Raw genomic sequence first — 20460 nt, forward strand, 5'->3', positions numbered from 1 at the left:
TGGCGCATGTGTTTGGATCCCCGTGTCAAGTCTCCCAGCGAGCGTCGGCATCCTCTCCGCCCACAGGTACAAGGTTACTGAGTGTGTTCTCCGTTGGCTTTTGTTTCCCCACCTGCAGTGAGTTTCTGGTGTCTGCATTATACGTCAACACCTGACGTGATTGTTTTTTGTTGTGTTTGTTGTAAACGCTCCGTGTGACTCCTCAACTTAGTGTCTCCCTGGTGTGAGATGACGATGTCGTCCTGTAGTGGGAACAACCAGGCGGCGACCTCGGGGTCTGAAAAGCCAGTGAGGAAGGGCTTTAAAACTGCAATCTATCAAATGACCAGCAGGAGGCGACTCGTCTGGTTGCAAAGAAAAGTCAGATTGTATAAAAGTCTGTGAGAAAATGACTTCTGATTTATTACCTCAACGTTTATGGTCTCAATCGCTAGTGTCAAGTCTTCAAGACTTTCCATTTAGTAAATTATGGTTCTGTTTAGAGTCAAATAGAGGATAAAGCAGGGTTTGCCTTAGGGCGGAGCTTCCTCCTGATTGACAGGTCGCTACCACGGCATTGTCCTGTTATCTTCCTGCATGGTTGACCCATTCACAGTGTGTTTTTGGTTCATGAAAGGTAATTTTAATCCTTTTGGACGCCTAAAAAACCATCTCATTCAGCATTCGGTTGTACTTCGCTCCACCCTCTCCGGTCACTTCTGGTTGCAAAAAGAAAACGGCAAAATGCTGAACTTTAAACTACCACAAACCAACATGTGATGCTACGGTGACCACGTCAACTTCTCATTTACAGTCTTTGATAACATCACCTCAATAAAGAATGATGTAATGTCCATGACCTATAAATGAATATGAGTGTCTCTCTCGCTCTCTCGCTCGCTCGCTCGAAACCAGACGTGAGTATGAAGCTTGTACGTTGTCGAGTATCAAGTCCTGAGCTGTTCAATAGACAACGGATTTTGATAGTTTTCTTATTTTAAACCGAAAGTAAACTGGGATCAAATCCCTTTTCTCTGGAAAAGTGTCCAACTTCATACCAAACGACATCACAAGTAGGAGTTGCCACACCAGTTGTTGAATTTGTGAGACCTTTGGACAGTCTTAGTCTATAAAATAACATATGCATTTTTAAAATGGGCGTAGTTTCCCTTTAAAACATGAGGGTGCAGTTCGTCTCTCCCAGCAGCAGGGGGCAGAGCTGCACCACAGACGTTGAGATGCTGAAACAGAGCCTGCAGAAGTAGCTGATGCTGCTCACATCTTCATCTCTGGACGAAGACGACTATGTGAACTCTCCAGACGGGGATGTTGCCGCGTGTCTGATTCCCTCTAATGAGCTCGCGCCCGCGTTCTCAGTGACGGGACGGGTCAATAAAGACGTCACGAGGAGGGGAAGCCAACCCTCCATCAGACTGCTCTTCAAACCGCCAGCGACCGGACACGATGCCAGGGGTCTTTAGCCTGTCTGACACACACACACACACACACACACACACACACACGTTTCCTGCCATGTTGTATTTAAGTCGTGTGTGTGTGTGTGTGTGTGTGTGTGTGTGTGTGTGTGTGTGTGTGTGTGAGAACAGGACTCCTGAAAGTCATGCAGTCCTTTTCTCTCTCTAACAGGCTCTGACTTAGTGAAGCTGGGGCTTATTTTTTGTGTGTTTCGGGTATTTTTTTTTTACGATTCGTCCCGACAAGCTTACTTAACCACTTGCATTATTTAACAGTCTCGCCTCAAAGGGAGCTCAACCCATGAAAGCATGCACAGTGAGAGCCAGCCATGCCAAAGTCTCAGAAGAAGAGGAACAGACACCGGAGGCGGATACGCTCTTAGATGCCAATGAGGGCTTCAGATTCTCTGTGAGGTTGTTTATTTTTTTCTTAAATCAAGGTTAAGTGATTTCCACATGGACGAGAGCCGCAACATATGAAGTTCATTTGCAGCCGGCGATATATTTTTACTAACACAATAAAGTGGATCAGATTTCTTCTAACACTGGTGGAAACCTGTGAAGAAATGCAGACTCTTCCTGCACATGCTTTGAGACTGAAATAATAATTACATTTAAAGAGATTTAAAAAATCAAGACAAATCTGAATGAAGCAATAAGGTCTGAGAGGCAGTACTGTATCGTCAATAATGTTCTGTTCAATGGTGTTATTGGCCCGATGCGTGGCGGACGGTGAGCAAACCCTAAAATACCTAATGGTATACCCTATAAATATGTATATATATGTATGTATGTATATATATATATATGTTTATATAAAATATTTGTTGAAATAATACATTGAAATGAATAGTTTGACAAATTAGGAAACAAGCTTATTTATTTTCTCACAGAGTTTGATGAGAATATTGAGCTCTCTCTCATATCCGTCTGTGTTTGTGTACTCAAACAACTGGAAGCCTTAAACAGAAATGAGTCAGCATGTTTTGGACGCCCGTCGCTGGACGTCATCGCGTTGTGTTCATGCCACTGAGGTGCCATTTGTTTAGCGTTTTACTTGGATTGCTTAAAAAGTCATAGAAGTGGTCGTAAACGTATTAGTAGAAGTTTTTATTGAGCCTTCACACACAATACAATCAATAAAGCCTTTCTACAAGCTCGTATACAGCATGACTGAAAAGGCATGAGCAGAAACATAATGCCAATAAACACCTCTCCTACATTTTAAATCTAAAAACACAAATGTGCTGTTCAAATGAAAACCTGGAAGTATTTTCAATCTAAATGTAGTTTTTGCAAGAATCCACAAACCCAAATTGTCTTTTTCGAGAGAAAGCTAGCGCGATGCTAACTTCCGGGCAGGCCTCCCCAAAAGAAGAATAAACGCCATCCCAGCAGCGCTTTGCTGTACAACCCCCCCCCCTCCCACACACACACACACACACACACACACACACACACACACACACACACACACACACACTCATCCCCCCCCACCCCTCCTCTCCTCCCGCTCACTTTGAGCTTGAATGCCGACCGTGGATGTAAGTTTCCATCTCTGGCTCGGCAGCACGGTCTCCTGGGTAAACAGACCTTGCAGCGGTCAAAAGGGGGCATGCGGCGGTTACGTCCTCGTGCTCGCCGGCGCGTTGTTCAGCCGAGACGAGGGCGCTGCGGTAAAAACTGGCTCGACGTCGAGTAAACATTTAAGCTGAGACCTAATCCACGTGCTTCTCCGAGGCGATTAATCTACGCCGGCTGCGAATCGATGGCGTTCTTTGATTCCCATATCTTATAGACTGCGTGGCGTGGCCTGCTGGCGCCCGGCCGCCGCTAACGTCTCGCGGCGGTTGGATGGATGGAGGAGTGGTGACATTAGTTTTGCATTGTTCCTTCCTCTCGAATGGAGATGGTCCGATAACAGCGGGGACGGCAGGATGAGGGAGAAGCAGCTGGATGGAGGAGACTCCGGAGACTTGGATGGGGAATACAGCTGAGTGAAGAAGGATGTGTGTGTGTGTGTGTGTGTGTGTGTCTGTCGCATCACACAGACGCCGTCGCCTCCTGCCATCCGAGGCTGGGCGAGAGACCAGAAGTGTACGCATCATTAGGCTCCGTCAGCCTCCTCCGACAATCGACTGAGTCATCTCCTGCCGCTGTACCCCGTTCATTATACCAGCAAATATGAGCATTTTATTTGACACAGCGCCATTAGCTCGTTTGTGTGTGTGTGTGTGTGTGTGTGTGTGTGAACACCTGCGGTCTAATTTATGCTTTCGGTTCCACAGGACGCCCATGGTGGGAGGGAGCTCGTGTGTGTGTGTGTTAAGGGGGTTGTTGTGTTGATGCACGGCAGCTGCTGATCCGGCCTCATAAACCTTCTTGAGCTTGAAGGCCTGGCCCTGCACATCCATCGCAATCCCACCGTGTCACGCCCCGTATGCCGGAGGCCATCTCTTCGGCCGCCCCGCACCCTTCATTAGCCCTCGCAGAGAAAGAAACATCCAGCGAACACCAAAGTGATCCCGGGTAACCCGGCTCTTTTCATAATGATCCGATGGTCAGTTGCATATTTAAAATTTAAAAAGGTTCAGCGCTTTTCCTGCAGCCATCCAAGGAGCCATGGGAAAGAGTTGGTCTGGTGTTTGAGTGTTGTGGTTTGGATTGGATTCAATACATGTGGGCACAGCTTCAGGATCCCATCCCAGTTCTCCCAGAGCAACAAGGCTGGATTACGTGTTCAGACAGTGAAAAAATAAGCAGCAAAACTTTCTACCCCTTTGTAAAAATGTAGTTTTATCATGTCGCTGCTATTTCAGTGCTCAATGAAAGTCACACCAGCTAATAAAAAACTAGCATCCAGGTGATACTCGAACAGGAATGAAGTATTCTGTCCCCTTCACTTCTTTCACAGTGTGTATTGTTGCAGCCTTTAAGTCGTTTAAATTCATCTTTCTATTTGATAGAACAATATTACACTGACGAAAGTGTTGGGGCCTTTTACTCGGTACTTGGTTGAAGAACTTTTATCAGCGGTCACAGCCTCGAGGGATTCTTTGATGCAACGAGACCAGCTTAGATTTGGGGATTTTCCGCCATTTTTCTTTGCCGATTGGCTCAAGCGGTCGTCCGGTCCGACTCGGGGGAAACCTGCTGACGGACGTCTGCAGGACTCTCCAGAGACGTTGTGAATGGGTTTAAGTCCTGGTTCTGGCTGGTGGCTCAGTCCCTGAACCGCTCGAGGTGCCCGTCAACTCTGACCGGCCGACGGTAAAGCCCGACGCTTCCACCGATCACGCTCCACCGCTTGGGACGGCGGTGTGCAGGCGAGGAGCCGTGCCGGGGTTTCCCGCATGACATCACCGAGGGCCAAACTGTTGAATCTTATTTCCATCAGAGCCGTCTGAGGGTCTCTTTCAGGGCTCTTCGAAGAGAGCGCTCGTGTGTCCTCGATTGAGAGGCAGACGTCTGGTCTGGGTCTCGGCACGATCCCCCGAGCTCTGCAGACAGATCCTCCCACATCTTCTTCCTCTCACATCATGGCTTGTGTTTTTCCCCCTTCCTGACACACGTTGTAACCTGATGGCAGCCGTGTGGCGGTGTCATCCATCTTTCTTGTCTTTCTTGGATTTAACACGGGTGGGCTCCAATCAAGGAGTAGAAACATTTTGGAGATCGTCAGGAGAAAAAGCCCGAGAGAGTCGCAGGAAACCGTCTATATTTCATATTTAATCACGTCAATGTGATGTTTCACTCATAAAACTTTGTAAACTGCTGTTTTCACTTTCTGAATGCATTCTCTCTCATGCTCGTCAGCACAATTTGAAGTACTTGTACTACACCTGAGGATATCCATTGTGTTCTACGTATTTACTATACCTCATATCAGAGGCAAATATTGTACTTTTTACAACCCAAAACAAATCTGACAGCTATTGTTGCGACAAACCAAACACCCGTAATGACAGTATGACATATACTACATTACTGTGGATTAAACTACCCAACAGTACATCAAGTAGTAGAAACTAGCTCACCCTTTGACCTTTGACCCATTAATACATTATTACACGATAGCAAAGTGTCATCGCAGGAAATTCTGCTGCATGAGCACTTTTACTTTTAATACTTTAAGTATATTTAGCTGGTAATGCTGTACAACATCTTACATGTGACGGAGTATTCATTCCTTTAGACTTGTACTTCAGTAAAGGTCCTTTTTATTATTTCATTTTCTCAAATGTGTAATATGTAAGTTTGTTTGATGCTGACACAACCAGATTTCCCATTGGGGATAAATAAAGTATCCATCTATCTATCTATCTATCTATCTATCTATCTATCTATCTATCTATCTATCTATCTATCTATCTATCTATCTATCTATCTATCTATCTATCCATCCATCCATCCATCCATCCATCCATCCATCCATCCATCCATCCATCCATCCATCCATCCATCCATCCATCCATCCATCCATCCATCCATCCATCCATCCATCCATATATCCATCCATCTCATTTCTCATCATCGACCAATATTTCATTTACATGAATGTAAAAACAATTTATTTACTGTTGACCAACTGATGTACTTTTAAATAATTCCTCGTTTTACAACTAGCATCAATCATTTTATACAGTTTAACTGCATTTTCCCTCCCACTGACAGAACGTACAGTAAACACCACGACGGGCAAAACGGTGCATTGAAAATATTTTATTTCTTTCCTTGTGTGAATACATCATTCAACATTTATATTTTCATAGAAATAGCATATATACCATGGGTGTGAACAATAGCAGAGTCATGCTAGCCCTCATGAACAGGATTAATCCCATGAACATCAAGATGGTTCAAACACAGACGTCGTGATTGTACATAAAACACCGACTCCATTATTCTGCTGTAAATCCATGCTTCTTGGTTATTTGCTTCGACATCAAGTACAAATATACGCCATAAGTAAACGGCCCTATTTTTTACTATGTGTAATGGCCTCGGAGTGAGTACTCGAGGGTCTCCGAGGTCACATCCAGTCATGGACAGCACAGGCAAACCAGGGTGAATGGGATGACTTTCAACCGCTTCCCGTAGTCGTCCATTGGCACATGATGATTAGAAGCAGGAATTTGGTTTTAAGGCTGGGGTTAGACACGAAGCTCACTGTTGTCACACTGCCGGGTATATCTACGAGGTTATTACTTCTTAAGTTTGAGGGCCTTAAAACATCCAATCAAGTGGAAACAATCACATTTTGGAGGGATTGTAAAGGCGAGCAAGCGTTTTAAATACAACCCAGAGGTGTTCATTCACTAAAACCTATAAACCTATAAAGTGGCCTTCGATTAGATATCATTTAGCCACCAGGAGGTCTTGTATATGTCTTTTGAATATGTTTTAGTTTCCCAAATACATTCATTTCATATTTGCTTCATTGATGAGCCCCAGACCTTCGTTTATTTCCCCACGACGCACCGACACATCTGTTCATCTTGTCGCTCTGGACCGACGTTGAAGATCGACACGAACCCGACTGAGTGTAACGGACATACTGACTCTCTCTCTCAATCTCTCTCTCTGTCACTTCCAATTTCCTTCCTTCTGATTCTCTGACTCATCTTCCCCGTCTCTCTCTCTCTCTCTCTCTCTCTCTCTCTCTCTCTCTCTCTCTCTCTCTCTCTCTCTTTCTCTCTCTCTCTCTCTCTCTCTCTCTCTCTCTCTCAGTCCCCAATTTCACACAGGCCTCGTTGGATGTTCACCTTGAGCAGCTGTCGAGTCGCCCCTGCAGCCTCACAGAGACGGAGCTGTCTGGGTTTCCCTTCTGCTGCTTCCTAAAAAAACACGTGTCAGTTTGGACCGCGGCCAGCCGCAGAATGGACTCGGTGCGCGAGTGAGAGTTTAAGTGTGTGCTTGGATTCGACCCGATGCAGTGCAATTACCACTTCAGGCTCACTGGCATCGCTTTCAAGCTTTTATCCCCAACAGTATCAGATTAATGTTCACGAAAACCAGGTACTGTTGACCCCCGTGCACACAGTTTTAATGAGAAACCTGTCTTATTTGTGGCAAGATGTTCAACAGCTTGTTTCTTTTGATGAATCGCCCCCAAAAAAGAGAGATTCTGTTTCCCAAAAGACATCAGACGACGCGGCCGTTACCTTGAGAGAGAGTGTGACGTCAGAAGGTTAAAGGAGAGGTCCAAACTTAGGAGCGATGTGCTTGTTGCCCTTCAAACTCTTTGACAGGAGAGAACAATCGCTTTGCAAAAACAGTCAATTCAAGAGTTGTTGGTTTATACATTTGCTTACAAAAACTTATGCAGCTGCATAAATCTCATCCTTGCTTGTTGACATTTCTGTCGCCATTATGAAGTGGATGATGGAACAACACCACACCTCTTGGCAGCAGATCACAGCCGTGTGCGGGGAACCAGGCTAGCCTAGCTTAGCACAAAGACTGGAAACAAAGGGAAACTGCTAGCCTTACTCACGACTGACTAGATTTGGACAAACGAGCACATTCTTCAAATTTGCGACCTGCTCCTCTAAAGAGCGAACGTTAAAAGGTCACGTCAGAAATCCAAAGAGTTGTTACTAAAGTTGGTTATAATCCGTTACTACCTTCGGTGGTTTTACCCGCTCTAGCTAGCTAGCGCTGCTACTATCTTCCCGCTGCTGCTGCTACTGCCCGCGGCCCTGGAGAGCCAGCAGCAATGCTAGCTGGCTACAGCGGGGAGCTAGCATACATAACCACCGAAGGTAGTAGCGACTTATAAGCAGACTTTACAGTAGTGTTAACAGTTGTTACTCGTGTTGGCTACACTCGAAGTGTTGCACTTGGTGACAAGTGACAAGAATGAAGGAAAGAAAAAGGAGGCAGGAGAGAGACGGACTAATCCTGGCTCCTTCCTCACCGCCGCACAGCTGGCCAATCACGCCGAGGCGTGGGTGTGAAGATCAGCGGTTTTTGGAAGGAAATTGGGACATATCAGACAGCGGGGGACATTTGCGGGTCGACGGGTTTCCGTGCAGAATAATCGAAAGAGAAGAATGGAAAGAAAGGTATGCGTGTACGTGTGAAGAATTGAGAATCGTGTCCTCGTTCAGTTTTTTCCTCTTTTTCGTGACAGAAAGAGACTTTAATGCGTGACGGCCACGAGGAAACTGATTCGCCGACTGGAGTCTTTCACCTGGTCACGACTGCAGCTTCCCGACGCGCGTCGCTCAGACGCACTCCCCTTGAAACGACCTTGACATTCAAAATCCCGAGCGTCTACTTTGTGAGACGCTTTGTTCTGTAATTGTGCTGCGTTCCACTGGCCCGCCCCGATGCCCCGCTTCAACTACCATATGCTGTAAAGAGGTCTGCCTCTGTGTGTGTGTGTGTGTGTGTGTGTGTGTGTGTGTGTGTGTTTTCTCTCGACAACCAGCCATAGAATTAATGGACCACCACTGGAGTCACTTATTCATTCTCCACAGTCCTTTTTCGTAATCTCTTTTTCTCCCTCGATGCATTTGTTTAAAAACATACACACACACACACACACACACACACACACACACACACACACACACGCACACAATTCAAAAGGTGATGTCACAGATTCCCTGGTGTGCACCGATAGCGTCACTGCAACTGCTCATTGCGACCACTTTTAAATATTTTGCAATTGAGCCCGATGTACACGCGGCCGTCCAGCGTTCTCTTCTTGTACGACATGTGTGCAGTTTACTGTGAAAATGGTGAATTGCCACTCAAAAGATGTCGTCATTTCAGAGAGAATTGGGTCCTTGATTTCAGACAGAGGCAGACAAAAGTAAGCGTCTCGTCTCTAGCCAGCAACCTTTGATGTCTCTCACCGGCTAGCGGGCTAATTTAGCTCTCGAGGTTAGCTCCAGTTGATTGAAACTCTGACATACTTTCATGTTTCATGACTCGTGTTAAACCGATCTTGATATCTTGGCGATATCGCGCGAACAAACTGAGGTAAAAGCGGCACGTCTCAGGCAGCAGCATCCTCAGCAACCCCGAAACCCATCGATCTGACGACATTAAGTCTCCTTTTCGCTTTGAAGCAAAATGTAATCTAGATCTGACTCCTCAGCATAAACGCTGCCGATACCGGAGTCTTGTGCCGTCGAGGACATATTTTTCCACGTGAATGCAGTGTTCTGTTCGTAGAGATCAACATCCCACGAAGAAGACGTGGAAATTAAAACTCCCCAACTGCTGAATATCAATCTTACAACAAAGCGCACACACACTGCTTCAACGTCACTGTCCTCATAAACCTCAAACTTGTGCTTATTGATGGTGTGAATAAAGTGCTTCCTTTTCCTTACCTAGCATATCGCTTCCTTTCCTTGCTCTGATTCTCCTCCCCCCTCTTTCTCTATTTCACATTCACTTGTTTACCGGGTGAAGCTTCCATCCGGTGCCGGTCTGATGCAACAAGAAAAAAAAAGGTGATGAATGAGCAGAGGCGCGAGGGGCAGGCATCGAGCCGGCCGCCGGGCGAATGAGAGAGAGAGAGAGAGAGAGAGAGAGAGGAGAGCTGATGCGTAGAGGGAGACGCCGGCTAACGGGAATCTGAGAGGGGAAATAATGAGAAACAGGGGAGACGGAAAGCTGGGAGGTGAGAGAAGCGAGGACAGGACCGGTGAAGGGGAGAAACCCGGGAAGGCTGGAGTGATGGAGAGCACTGCGACGGAGGGATGGAGAGCGAGGGGGAAGTCATAAACGGGAGAATGAAGGAGGATGAGGGTGGCTGGAGATAGAGGAGGGAAAGAAAAGAGAGCGGCCTGATAACGAAGGCAGCGGGTGAAAGATAGGGAGCGTAATGGCTGACTCTCTCGGCACAGGGAAGTATTTAAATAGCCGAGGCATTGTGTGAAATCCGGCATTGTCTGTGTGTGTGTGTGTGTGTGTGTGTGTGTGTGTGTGTGTGTGTGCTGGCATTCAGACGTTCACTCATTATCTGCGATGCGGCTGCAAAGCGGGCCGACTTCAGCCTGTTGTTTCTGACTCCTGGAGCGACGTCGTGCTGGGAGAGCGTCAGCGTTCAGGGGTCGCGGCCCGACGCATTATGTAGAGGACGCATCGTAATTAATCAGGAAGCAGGAAGAAGATAATGAAGCTTTATCTTCAGCTGGTGAAGCCCTCGATGAGGTGGCAACTGAACAAGTGGGAAGTGTGCTGCAAATAGTATGATGTTCCCTATTGTTTAATCCGTCCATTATTTCTTTTGCTTTTTCGATTAGGTCAACAAATGTCATGAAAAGACCAAAACCGACTATTTGTAAGTCCGTCTCTCAATAATTTGTGGCCCTGTGAGCCAATTTGTTCCTACTAAATCTCTAAAAACGGCTCACAAATATCTAGTTTAATTTTTAAATAAAGCTCATTAAATCTCCTAAACACCCGGGCAGGGCGACGATGTTAACCAAACAGGAGGAAATGACACATTTGTTTGGGACTATTTTCAGCTGCGTTTAACACACATTCTGTGCACCAGTGAGCTTTTTTTTTTTTACAGTACTGGGATGCTGTGGGATTGATTTAAAACAAACGTGTCAAGCTCCGTGTTTCCATTCAAATCGTCAAGCAAATTTCCATTCAGCTTTTCCAAAGGCCCAATAAAATATCCGAATGCAAACACGGCGGCGTGGTGCAACATTGTGGTCCATGGGTGTCTTCAAAATAGTTTTTAAGGTGGAGATTAACAATAGAGCTGCATGACACGGAGCCATAACCTACTTTTAATAAACAGGAAGGATCATCTCACTGTTGATTTCTTTAGACAAGAATGAAAACATGGAAAATGGACTGTAATATGAGTAAATTGAACTGTCAAAGTTGATGACAAACGCCATCAGCTATCACGCCCTCAATGTGTCAATGACTTGAAGAGACAGGAACCTCATCTACCGGCATGTCGATGACATATTCATGAGTTGTAAATGTTCTGCCAAGCTGCACGGGTTCTGCACAGTGCAGCAGTTGAGGCCACCAGCTACAACCTGGATTTTATGCATTTTATTTCCCCTCCATCGCATTATATAGCCTTGCATTTTAATGATAGTTTTAGGAGGGAGGGGAATCTGAGAGAAAATGATGCACATTTCCAAACAGCCACACAGCCGAGTGGATTATCGTTGCGCTTCGGGCCGCCTGGCGTCCCTGCTGTTCTGTTTCTGAGCGGAAACCGAGCCAAACGTCGGCGTGTGTGTGTGTACATTTCATTAAGAATCTACACTCCCCGGTTGTAGACCACCGGCAGCATATGGCGCTGAATATGCAGTGAGGAGCAGTAGACCTCAATTTGATGCTAAATCTGTCATTTTCCCAGCCGTGCCAAATCTTTGTAAAGTGCGACACCGGAGTTAACTTCTGGACATCGAAACCCGGAAGTTGTTTTTACAATTTTGCTGTGACATAGAGAGTGCCCGGTCGAAACTTTGCATACGGCTGTATTCAGACGTCGTCATCCAACTCGCGTAAGGAAAATATGGTGCGCTGTAAAAAAACCAACAACATATTACTTTTTTTTATATGTTATTCCCGAACTGACGAGGGCGTTAAGGTTCCAGTTCGGGGTGGGAAGTGACAGACTAACAGACGCATCATTCAACTGATGACACAGAGACAGAAAGGCTGGAGACAAGACTCAACGTGCAATATTTCTGACCCGACAACAAAAAGGATGCTGTACTCAAGACAGACTGGGATTGTGAGGGCTCAGACGATCACGATAGGAGGAGCACCAAACGCCAATGTGCTTATTAGAGAGACACCGACACGGACAGACAGGCGAGGGATGAGCTGCTACGCAAAGGGCCGTCGTAGAGACAGAAAGGAGGACACGTGGAAGGAGAGATTTCGTCCTCGGGTTCAAACAGAGATCAGCTTGTTTTAATCGTGTGCTGACGGACACCTGGACCTGAAGGACCGGCTGATCTAGCGAGGAAACGCACACGTCTTCCATCTCTTCCCAGTGATATAAACCAGAAGTGGACCACAAAAATATAAAAATGTAAATACTCAGACATTCCTGATGGATTCGATGCCGCCGAACGGATGAATCGAGGAGTTCTTTGTGAAGAGGAAACGATGTCCCGCCCTCCCGTGCTCTGACTGACAGACATTTTATGTCCTGTGTCTGTATCGGCTGTCCACTCACAGGAGGCCGACAGTCCATTTCTTTTTGGTCACGACAAAAGGTGAAAGGAGGTTCGTCCTCTTCTGTTTCCTGTTTGCAGCCTTGGATTGGGACACATCAGACTCGCGCCCGTCGCTTTTGAAGAGCTCCTCCATGTGTGGAGAGAAGAGTCTCTGTAATGGTGCATCGCTTCTTCAGTGAGATGGGGGTCTGAGAGTGGCTTTCTGTTGGTCTCAGGGTCTGGAAGAAACACATTTTACTGAATTCAAGATAAAAAGGACAGCAGGAGTTTAGATATTGTGAGGACTGGAACTGGTGGACCGGATGTTGCAGAAGCATGAAAACAACATGGCGCAAAGAGAATGAACACAAGTATTGGTGTGAGGTGTTCCTCACCTGTCCTGAGGTTCAAGGAGTTGGTTATTGCACACAAGGCGGTGTGGGGCTGGTCTTAGACGTTGCTGCGCAGTAGCCCCCCCTGTGGGTGCTCTGGAGTACTGCACTCTGAGGAGTTCTTGGCTTTGTCTTTGTTGTTGTTGGGCTCGTTGTCTTTAATGATGTCATACTGGCGACAAAACAGAACGATCACCCCTGGGAGACAAATGCACACGATGAGTGTGTGTTGTAGTAGTAAGGATGGGTATCCTTGGGTTTGTTCCCGATACCGTTGCTAAAACGCTGCCTGAACCGATACTTTAAAAAAGAAAAAAAGGGCAAAGCGACGATGACGACATTAATGAAAGGCTTTTTTATTGACAAGGCAAACTGTTTTCTTCAAATTGAACAATATATTACCTGTTTAAAGGATACTATAAATACTAGTGCTGATCGAATGGATGACTTCAGACAGAAACACATGGAATAAAATGAAATGCGTTAAAATGAAAGAAAAAAAATCTGATTCATTGCGCTTGATCGCGAGTTAACTATGACATAAATGCGATTAATTGCGATTAAATATTTTAATCGCTTGACAGCACTAACATATATATATATATATATATATATATATATATGTATATATATATATATATGTATATATATATATATATATGTATATATATATATATATATATATATATATATATATATATGTATATATATATATATGTATATATATATATATATGTATATATATATATATGTATATATATATATATATATATATATATATATATATATATATGTATATATATATATATGTATATATATATATATATGTATATATATATATATATGTATATATATATATATGTATATATATATATATATATATATATATATGTATATATATATATATGTATATATATATATATATGTATATATATATATATATATGTATATATATATATATGTATATATATATATATATGTATATATATATATATATGTATATATATATATATATATATATATATATATATATATATATATATATATATATATATATATATATATATATATATATGCGCATGTTGCACGAGAGGTCCAGGTTAAAAAACCTGGAGGTTGTTCAACTATATTGATCAACTTTATTCTTCAACTAATGAATAATAATAACAACATTAAATGTATCTAAAAAAATATATGACCTTTTAGTTACATTACCGGATATTGGTTTAGAAAGAAAGGGCCACAAAAAATAGACATTTTAAACAAAAATCGCCCAACTTCCGACTACACGGTAGTTTGGACAGAACAGAGCTCCGTCCCAAACTCAACTGAGTTGCTACTCATGAGGTTGCGCAACCTCATGAGTTGCCAACTCAGTTTCGTGCCTTCCGGGCTGCGAACCCGGGACTCACGCGTTGCAAGGTGAACATCCTAGCGAGACATTACACCGAACCGTTAGACAATAATGTACATGTACGGGTTCTATTTATCTTAGTTCTACTGGCTTTGTTACGTGTTCGTTGCTTGAGTAACTAAACGAAGCCTCCATTCATTCTCTATGGCGGTGCTGAAATACCCGGATGTAATATATCTTTGGCCGCTAGAGGGCAAAGTGGAGCCGTTTTCAGTTTCGCGTGAACGTGCAATCACGTGCACGTGTCCGGTAGTTTATAGTAATGTACGTTAACTGCTCCACATGGTTGTTACAGAAAGAGTTACTAATGAGGACTAGTTAGTTATCTACCTAACTAATGGTGTGTTGTTTTTTTTCTCGCGGAGCACCACGCCGGACGTAAGATCACCCGGAAGCAAAACAATAAGCACGCCGTTTGCGCTTGCAAGCTAGGCTAACGTTACGGGTTGAAATGAATGAATGGTGAGCGCGATACTGCAAAATGAATGATAAGACGTGGTTCCCTTGACAAGACCGAAGTGCTATGAGCCATTTGTCACTGTGAACTGAGCTAGCATCGTAGCTATCCAGGCTGAAATACCACTCGATGGCCGAGCACACAGCTGATGCTAACTCTGCGCCCCCTCGTCACAGCCAGACACGAACGGATGACTTCAGACAGAAACACATGGACACACAACCAAGGACACACTCACTGCAGCCACAGCTAATGATGCTACTGCGTGTAGCCTGTTAGCGTTGTGGAGGACGAGGATCTAGTGATATAACACACATCACATCCAACGACAGGACCTACGAAGCCTGATGCTATGTTCACCTCTCTCTCTCTCTCTCTCTCTCTCTCTCTCTCTCTCTCTCTCTCTCTCTCTCTCTCTCTCTCTCTCTTTCTCTCTCTATTCAATTACAAGGTTGTAACAACAATATTGCCAAAGCATCAAAACACATCAGAAAAACATAGAAATATACAACTTATACAGATAACAAAAATAACAACAATAATAATAATAAAACAATAAGTAATTAAAATAATCTCTCTAATTCTCTCTCTCGCCCTTGTTTACCTGAAATGTGCTCTTTATAATTGTATTTTGAACCGCCCTGTTTGGCAGTTGTTTTTCCATAAAATAAAACAACTGCATTAAGCAAACCAATCCACTTTTTCATGTTAAGAGCATTAAAATGAAAAAAAAATGTGATTAATTGCAATTACATATTTTAATCGTTTGACAGCACTAATAAATAGTAATAGATACAAAACACTTGACTTCAAACTACAGCTTCAAACTTTTTAACTTCAAACTATGAACAATATATTTAAAAAAAAACAAAACAGACATCAGGTGGCCTGATCGGGATCGAGTGCAACACAACTCCCTCAACTCACTGTTGGATTGTAACGGTACGCGACCCTGCTCACAGCGGCTCCTCTATACTTTGGTGTAATTGGCGTTCTCCTCCTTGCTGAGGTCAGAGGTCAAGATCAGCTATTGGAGCTGTCTTTTTTTCAAATTAATTTTAAGCTTTAATTGAGGTTTCTAAATGAAGCTTTCATCATATTTGATGTCATTATACTAAAAGAATGTTAGGAAATATAAGTGTGTGCTGTTATGGCGATACAGTAGATGTATTTTATGGTGCTGTTAGATTGCTTCCAAACGGGGAAGTAGTAATACATCTTGTATCGAGCATCTCACCATTTGCAAGAGAGGGAATAACCTCCAGAAATGTCACAGTATTTCTTCCATGAATGTAAGACCCTCATATCAAAGCGTCTTAGCTCTAAATTCCCTGCAATAATCACATATTTCAATCAAATTCAATCTCTACTTTTTTACATTATTCTGAGAAGAATGTTTGAACATCTACAGTTCAATGACACCTGAGCAAGTTTCCTCTGCTGGTGAGGACCGTGTGAGACCCTCAACATGCAAGCAAGTGGATATTGGATGTACATTGTACATTTCACACCCTTCATAAGACGCCTTTGTTTTTCACTTAAAGGGATTTTCTGCTTTCCAGCTCTATGCACCGAGACATACTGATAACCAGCGACACGTTTTTACAATAACGGGTGAAAGAAGTGATGATACCGAGCAATTCATCTCCATCCATTGAACCGTCTTTGATGTGTCAATAAAGCAGACAAACCTGAATTGAGAGCGAAACGGGCAATAACGGTGAAATGTGCAGACGGAGATATGAAAACTGATGACAAGATAGCAACGTGAGGCCTTTCAGTCATGAAGATTAAACACAGCAGAGAGAGAGAGAGAGATGCTGCGAGCGATAGAAAACAAGCACACACACACAAAAATAAAAGAAGGATAAAGAGAATAATTCATGACGATGGAGGAGCGTGTGGAGGAATCCGGCCTGAACGGGCTTCAGCTGTTCTGCTCATCTGATCGCTGCACTACCAAAAGGACGAGCTGGGATTTCTCCCTGTGAGCTCACCCAGCAGGCCCAATTAAGAGCCGAAGAACACAATTCAACATCAGTTTCTTTCCCCCTCCTGCCCTCTTTTTTTTTTTTTTCCTCGAGACTCAGTTTTTCGATTATTCTTCCCTCCCTCTCCAACTCTCTTTGGATCTCAGCGTCTCGTCCTCTCACGGGTAACAGCGGAGGGGGATCCAAGCCGCTTGCTGTTGATGTATATGCCACATGCAGGATTTGGGGCCATATTTTTAATCCCATTACACTTGATGAAGTGTAAGAAGGAATATTTATAGCCGTGTTCTTCTGTAAGACAATGTTGAGACCACAGGGAGGCTTAAAGAGGACGCACACAGTCTTGTCATAAAAAAAGAAAAGAAATGTTGTACAGATGCGACAGTTTATTCCATGTTGTGATGATGGAAATGTGTCTTTGCAGGAGGCCACACACTCCACGTGGAGCCCTGGAGCAAAGTGCCCTTGTTATTCATCCTGATGGAGGAACCGGTTAACACCCCCATGGGGAAAGAAAAGTAAACTTCTATGTGAATGTAACAGAAAGTTCACCCTCTCTGACTGACATCAGTATATTGTCTAAATGTGTGTGAGTCAGCGCTTCTGCAGCTGGAATGAAATATTTGTTTAAACAATTTCAGAGTTCACGGGAGTATTTTAGTTTACTGATATTTTCTGGATTTTCTGGCTGTCGCCGTAAAATTCAACCTCAGACTCTGAAACGTTTTCTTTTAAAGAATAAAACACCTCGCCCTTTTCCATTGCAACTGTGGATCTGTTTGGATATTCAGCATATCTCTGATTCTTATGATTTTGAAGACAGTGAAGTTTGGCACATGAATCAAACATTGTGTTCCTAGCAAGCGACATGTGAGCGTGTTTGATGTTTATACTTTCAAATACTGTCTGGGGCCCCAAAACCCTCAATTGTGCACCTTTTTTTATTTTCAAGAGCCAGAGAAAAATATTACGTATGCTTATGTCTTTCAATCATTTGAATCTGTTATACAACGTTTTGTCTGAGCGTCTACCAAATGCCATGGCTGTAGGAGTTACATTTTGGATGATATTGAACCCTAAATATGACTCAAAGATATGCAGTTCTCAAAGTTCAATGATAATATCTTGCTGATTGTTTTTAGTGCCAATGAGCATTTGAATAGAGTTTGAACAATATCCCAAATGTAAAGAAACCTTCTTGTTATTTAAACTTTCTCCCTATCTGTGATGGGTTAAGATGGATTTGATGCTTTCGGGGTCACGCACAAAAACGCCCAAAACAGTCATCGGAGAGAGAGCGATTACTCCACTGCCAGTGTGGTTGTCTCTTTGTCGACCCTCCGCCTGAGGGCTTATTCGCCCCTCTCGACATGTGTATCCCGACCAGCTCTGCAGTGACAAATGTGCGTTGCTGAAGAGGAAGATTACCTGCCCACATGATGAGCACCACTACGATGATGATGAGCTCTCCAGCCCTCAGCTGAGCGGCCTGACCGACCTCCTCCATCGTCACTTCGTCTGTGGAGAGAACAGAGACACACACACACACACACACACACACACACACACACACACACACAAGCGGTCAACAAAGTGCCACGCTGCGATTCATTGTTGCCCTAAGAGAGATGGTGGAATTGCCGCCACTCTGAAAAGTCTGCAGGGAAAGATAAAAGAATAAAGCGGGCGGCAGGAGAGCGGAGAGGCCGCCCGGTGTACATTTTCCTTTCTGGTCATGGTGATTACAGTTAAGTGAGGGTAGAAGTCTCCAGGGGGCCGGATCCCAAACCCCCATCACTCACTGTGGTTGAGTGACTCTGCAGCTCAACACCAGTCTCCCTGTCACAAAGACGACTTTAATCTAATTGGGGGGAGTCTCTGGAGTTGGCCTTGAAACTATAAAACAGTAAATACAGCATTACTTTACCACTAAAAAACATTTACTGCTGCAGTTCAAGAGATTGCCACAGCCAATAAAGTCTCAATGCAATAAAAAAAAATACCCCTTTGGCATGTAAATCAGTGTTTGTTCTGCGTTTCATTTTGTTCTTTGGTTGGTGAGAAAAGGAAGTAATGTTTTTTATGGATGCCTGGCGCATTAATCCCGAAACCGGTGGAGATTATTCTCACACATCTCAGCAGGAGAGCAAGTTTTAAACATTAAATCAACATCCAAAAGCTGCAGCTGAAAAGAAACAACAACGACAAACCAAGCAAACACAACTCAGGTGGTTTTCCAGAAGAGACAAAACTCTCCTTCAGTGTCACGCTCGTCGATTTGTTTTGGGGGAAACGCTGACGGCGAACCACAAGAACACACTCTTCTTTCAGGAAGGCAGACGACAGGCTGAGTTTTCCGCCGTCTTGTCGGAGAGGAAGTCGAGAAAAGACGCAGCTCCCGTGGTCAGGCGTGCGCTCGAGTCTCCTGTTGCCATGGTGACGGCTCTGCGCTGAAGCCCAGGACCGAGCGGGTGAGGCGTGAAGTCAGTGAATAACAAATGCCGCGTTCATGTCGTGAGAGCAGACGCGCAGCGACATAAGACTCGGCCCGGTGGGGTTTGACGCCGAGCCGCGAGTCGACGTCTCGATGCGTCTCTCGGCGCCTCGGACCCTCCGTCCGGCCTGAGGAGGCGGCGGCGAGGTGTTCAGTCACCCCGTGGACACACCTGTCCAGGACAGGCTAGCTCAGCACGTGCTAGCTTAGCATACGACTCCCAGTAACTCCCGCAAGTTGAGTAGCTCACACGGTGCTAACGTTCACCGCCTCTCCTCGCCGAGTGTCGCTGTGTGAACTGAGCAGCTGAGGCCGAGCTTAGCTGCTGACGGCTGGTTAATCCCCGACGTCTGGTCTTCTATACGTGTTAAAAACTAAATATTTTAACTTGTGTAGCTCTTTCAGACCTCATTCTGACCCCAACCTCTGACCCTATTGACTGTTTGAGTTGTGTTCATAGGCACATTGGGGATTTACATTACTGTAGCCCTGATTTGTATGTTTAATGTGAAACCTAAAGTCTTTTTCTTTTGGATTTATACCACGTTTTTTTACTTGATTTGTACCTTGTGACCTGATCTAATAGGGTCCTCTTCTTAGGGGAAGGCCTCTTTGATGGAGCTGGACTGAATAACAAAAGTGTGGTGCTTCAGGACATGAGTTACGTGATAAATAAATCCTCTCACATCGCACGTATAATCTTCACCATGCCCACTTTGAGTGTCTTGGCATTGCTTCCACCAAGGCCAGCGAGCCGCCGCCGTTTCTAATGACCTCGCCTCTCGTAGCGCCCCTCTGGCAGCGCGTTGAGGCGTCCTGCAGCAGCCGCTGAAGACGAGCGCCCCGGCAGAAGGTTGGGGGGATGTTTTTTTACGGTGCGGGGTATCCCGTGACTATAGGCTGCAGTGCATGTGAGTGGACGTGGTCCTTGTTACGTTGACTTATGGGCTGCTGGTTTGAACCCTCGAGTTCGCCGATTTCACCGTCGCCATCTTGGAATACGGCCACGGCCCTTGTTGACTTCTTTTGCAAATACAATAAACCTAATTGACCATATTTTGAATGCAGAGAGGTGTGACGTGGAGACAGCGTG

The 20460-nt window shown here is 44.5% G+C and overlaps 1 protein-coding gene across 2 annotated transcripts in view; it reads right to left on the reverse strand.

Moving 5' to 3' along the window:
• Window positions 1-6173: 6173 nt before the first annotated feature.
• fndc5b (fibronectin type III domain containing 5b) overlaps window positions 6174-20460 on the reverse strand; it is a 22720-nt gene continuing 8433 nt past the window's right edge. For both annotated transcript variants that reach the window (XM_068575614.1, XM_068575613.1), the window contains exons 4-6: window positions 18302-18391; window positions 13015-13209; window positions 6174-12858 (exon numbers count right to left, since the gene is read on the reverse strand). In XM_068575614.1, coding sequence (XP_068431715.1) covers window positions 13070-13209; window positions 18302-18391 — 230 coding nt within the window. In that variant the 3' untranslated portion in view covers window positions 6174-12858; window positions 13015-13069. The remainder of the gene's footprint in view (window positions 12859-13014; window positions 13210-18301; window positions 18392-20460) is intronic.

Source organism: Clinocottus analis, unplaced genomic scaffold (assembly GCF_023055335.1).
Source record: "Clinocottus analis isolate CAN_PGR_092001 unplaced genomic scaffold, fCliAna1.0.p SCAF_14, whole genome shotgun sequence".
Lineage (NCBI taxonomy): Eukaryota > Metazoa > Chordata > Actinopteri > Perciformes > Cottidae > Clinocottus > Clinocottus analis.